Consider the following 4,838-nt stretch of genomic DNA (forward strand, 5'->3'; position numbering starts at 1 on the left):
AATGAAATGGCGCTTTTTTTTTTCAATTAAAATTTTGATGGAAGAAATAAAAACATGGACAAGAACCTAATTGAGAAATGTGTAAAAACTTGAGGTTTCCTCGTAAACTTTCATATCTGCCCCGGAAGCTCCCTAGCTAGTGTGTTCTATTTAACTGTGTTTATTTTAGGAGTGTAGGTTAAGTTTTGTGTGTGTGTTTGTGTGTGTGTGTGTGACGATCAAAAAGCAAAAAAAAAATATATATATATTGTGGTTGAAAAATTAACTTTTATAATTGAATTTTGTATATAATTGAATTATATCTAAACTCAATCTCAACCACAAAAGCTAAAACAAAAACATATTCCCCAGCACGCAAAAAATGGAGATTTTCTTATGGTGCTATATTTCTAGTTAATTAGGCTGCTTACTTCTTGAGTTGTGGCATAATTTCCAGTCTCATTATGTTTGTCAACAAACTCCACGAGAGGTCAAACATGCGACATGTTGTAGGTAGATTCATATTATATTATCCACCATTTTTTTCAATGTGTGGGGGCATACAAGAATCCAACGTCACAAATTTTAAACAGTGGGTAAGTAAAAGATGTTACCAACCCACTAAAATGTCAAAATAAAATAATTTAATTAATATAAATGCATGGCACCTCCTTAAACCTTGAAGAATGTCTATGTCATTCCATCATACATCCCTATGACCTACTTCACCGAGGCCATATTTAGTAAACTGATTTTCTACAGTTAATTATCACTTAGTTCTTGTAGTTTATTAGAATTATCTGATTATTCTATGTGTAGTATCAAAATAATCAAATAGTATTTTAATTAGTGTTAATCATATTTAATTTAGTGGTAATTTATTTAAATGTATTTTGTCATCAATATTTTCATTTTATTTGATTCTTTTTTATCTCTTATATTCATTAAAATCAAAATAAAAATAAATTAGTTTTGAAACCATGAAGATTAGTTAATTAGTTTTGCTAAACTACACGGATTAAGTTTTAATTTGGTTGTTATAAATATATTTAAACATATAAGAATTGAATATACATATTTTTTGAAACCATGAAGATTAGTTAATTAGTTTTGCTAAACTACACGGATTAAGTTTTTTGTTGTTTTTTTTTTTTGAAAACCCCATAAAAACGAGTTTGATTAAGTCACAAAATTTGGAATTTTTTGCATAATTTTATTAATATAAATGCATTTTAATAGTACGTACTGAAAAAAGCATTTTTAATACTACAATTTTTATAATCATCGTTCCAACATCCACAATTTACAATTACAGGGATACCCAAAACCACATTTAAAAGCTACCATTATAGGAGACAAGCCTTCACTAGAGATCAGTAATACCAACTACTTATTATATATATATATAAAGTTACACCAACTACTTGTGTATTGAAAGAGAAGTCAATAGTTTCACACACTTAATCTCTACAAACTGCTGGTTTAAAAGACCTACATTAACTTAATTATAGGGTTTCATAACGGACTTTTTTTCTTTTTTTTCCTAAATTCATAAAGAAGGCCACAAATGAAAATTTTCAATTGTCCCTGGATGGACTTCGGCTGGTTTCAATGGCATCTCGTACTGAAAATTCTCAGGGACTAGTGTCTCGGCAGCATTCTTCAATGAACTTTCCTGGTTTTCATCCTTGGTTACATCTAGACCGAGTTCATTTTCTAAGTAACGCAGCCACTTCTTATTTTGATCTACTTCCCCAATATTATATGCATCTCCAAATTTTGAGATTTGGCATGCTTCAACGTTTTCCAATTGAACTTCATTAGATTGCAAGTAACTTAAGCTATCCAACATGTTCCAAAAATCATAATCTGACTCCAATGGGATTTCGGCCGTGATTTCTTCTGGTTTGTTTACCTCCTCTGATGAACTGTGAACATCATAAAGTCCTCTAAAGTTCAACAACGAACCTATTTGATCATCTTCGGACTTGGAAACATCAACTTGACTAGAGTTGGTGATGTTGGAATTGTTAGAAGATATAGAGGAACTTGATAATTCCTTTGGTTTCTTAGTTGGTCTATACTGATTAGATACTTCCCTTGGTGATGAATCCTTTGCTTTCTCTAAGATACGAGGCTTCTTCGTTGAGGACCCTTGATTCTTTTGCTGATAGAGTTCCATTTCCAAATTTCTTTTTCCACTTGACACGATCGTGCTAGATGTAGACGAGGACGAGGAGGTTGAGGAGGATTCCTTTAATTCATCTCCTTTAGGACGTTCATCATCATCTTTTAATGTCAATCTTTTCTTTAAGTGAGTATTCCACACATTCTTAATCTCATTGTCTGTTCTTCCTGGAAAATGAGATGCAATCTTTGACCACCTGCAAGTTTATAATTTGTTATTAGGAATTAAAAGAACAAATATGTGCGTGTGTATACACGCACGAGTGTGTTGATAATTCTTTAGTGTTATGCTGAGAAGTAATTTACTTGTTTCCCAAAGTTTGATGTAGCTTTATTATTGTGTCTTCTTCCTCTTTGCTGAAGTTACCACGCTTAACGTCAGGTCTTAGGTAATTAATCCATCTCAATCGACAACTTTTTCCGCATCTCAACAACCCTACAGAACCACAAGATTAAAAAAAAAATGAAAAACGAAAGTGTACATATATTGAATGCTTTAGCTTTAAGATTCACAAGGAACTCAATTTCCCTTGTTCAACCAGCTTTTGAGGTTGAAAGTTTTCCTTCCCTCTAGTACTCCACTCTTTTCTACGTGTTTAGATGAAATAGTGAGAGCAAACAAGTCTAATTAAGCGGCGTGTTAGATGGGGCATTTAGGCAGTACCTTTAGCTATCCAAGTACTTTTGTAACTCTTTCAATGACTCGAGTATTTATTTCCCATTTCCTAGCTGGTATCCTTTAGTCTGAATTGGATTATTTAACTATATCATCCTGTATCTTTGTCAACAAAATGGGAAAATTTGGCAACCTAAGGTCTTAATTATGGCATTTCGATGTGACCAGCGATCGCTGCCTGGCCTTGAATCTAAGTTAGGAATATCCAACTTGCAAGATTTGAAGATACAAAGTGTAATGAGATTACCATATATATTGATTCAGACTACTCATTACCAGTGCTAAAAAAACAAATAAATCTCTCAGTATTTTACCAGAAAAAATGCCACGCTAAAGTGCCTTGGAAAACACGGTTCGATCTGAGCAATATTTTCTTCAAGTTCTTTTAAGAGACTTTTCAAAACATAAATATGCAATCTCGAGGTGATTTTCTGCATCTAGTGATATTGAAATGGTTTCAAAGTTGGAATGTTGATCTTCCATATCACCTAATTCATAATTTAAGATGGCAATGACAAATTAAATGGTGGAAGGATTCATTGTATAGAATAATAATCTATATATTGTAGGCTGGGAATGAAAATGATTGTTATACATGTATAGTAAATGATTTTCCTTATCTCAGTGCTAAAAAATCAAACCCGTTTGATTGTATATTTAAGCGTTTCAAAGTTGCCTTCCTGGTATTGTTTTATTACAGCATTAATATAATCATTAGTCAACACACAACAAAACGGTTAAGGCCACACATTTCATTCGAAGTGCAAGTGGTCATACATCTACCTAAAAAGAAAAAAAGATGGGAATATAAAAAAAAAAAAAAAAAAACAAAGAAAAAAAGTAAAAAGTAAAACCAATACTGACGAAAACATTACTTGAACTGTTGGATTGACACTAATGAGTCTAGCACTCACGTTTTCATCTCCTAAAAAAATCTTACATTCAAACTTTTTCTTAAAAAAAAAAAAAAACCAGAGAGAGAGAACAGTTGGATTGAATTAAGCTAATAAAAAGACAACTATGTACATAAATTAAGAAATCAAGGGCTAATGAGTGTTATGGAAGATTGGTAATTAAACAAATTTGAATTCTGCAAGGAAGTCTGCATTTAACGAAGCAATCGATGCAAAGAAATGTTTATGTTTTTAACTATCAAGGCAAGGGACAGCCAAAGACTCAAACTTGTGAGTCCTTTCCTCTCCCCCTGATGATGAATCAAAAAAAGAATGTTGAATGCAAGACAAGTCGATTTGTTTGCCAAGTAAACAAGAATAAGGAAATGATCATTGGCATGATCACTTAGCTAACATTAGATATGAGTCTGTAAGAACAATGAGAATGATATGTAAGAGTGCATGACCGATACGATCCATGATCAAGAAGAGGAGAAAGATCAGAGTGGAGACTGACCAGCTTGTTTAGGGAGAGCCCTCCAGTTTTCATGTCCATGTTTCTGAATAAAAGTTATAAGCCTCAGGTCCTCTGCAGGACTCCATGGTCCTCTCATCACTTGAGTCTTGTCACAACAAGGCGCTCTCCCTTTACCCATGATATGATCTCTCTCAAATTTGCTAGCAATATCAAGACTACTCAATGTATTGGAGACTCTTTTGTCATCGCCATCTCTCAGTTATATGTATATTGGAATATCTTAGGACATATATATATAGAGAGAAGTGGGTTAGAGCCCACAAGGGTAATGCCATGCCATAGGTTGTGTTATTTGTGGCGATAAATAGAAGGAGATCCAAAATGATTGCTGAATTTCTATAATTCTAACATTTTTTTTTTACTGTTCGTTATCCTGTATTAACGCAGACTATCCCACTCCAATAAAGCTCACTATTTTGTACTTGTCCGTTTTCAGAATAGATTTACTCCCAGTGACCACATAATTCAATGAGGGATGCATTATGGTTGTCCATATGGGTGGCATAATGCTAGCCATCTATCTGGCCAAAATGACATCACTTTTTCATATTATTTTTATTAACAA

At 33.0% G+C, this 4,838-nt stretch overlaps 1 protein-coding gene across 1 annotated transcript; it reads right to left on the reverse strand.

The window, feature by feature from the left end:
• Positions 1–1,346: 1,346 nt before the first annotated feature.
• On the reverse strand, positions 1,347–4,538 carry LOC7492102 (transcription factor MYB10). Its single transcript, XM_002307154.4, has 3 exons — positions 4,253–4,538; positions 2,473–2,602; positions 1,347–2,363 (listed from the first exon to the last, which is right to left on the reverse strand). The coding sequence occupies exons 1-3, from the start codon at positions 4,389–4,391 to the stop codon at positions 1,529–1,531; spliced, it is 1,104 nt and encodes a 367-aa protein (XP_002307190.1). The 5' UTR covers positions 4,392–4,538; the 3' UTR covers positions 1,347–1,528.
• Positions 4,539–4,838: the final 300 nt, after the last annotated feature.

Source organism: Populus trichocarpa, chromosome 5, assembly GCF_000002775.5.
Source record: "Populus trichocarpa isolate Nisqually-1 chromosome 5, P.trichocarpa_v4.1, whole genome shotgun sequence".
NCBI lineage: Eukaryota > Viridiplantae > Streptophyta > Magnoliopsida > Malpighiales > Salicaceae > Populus > Populus trichocarpa.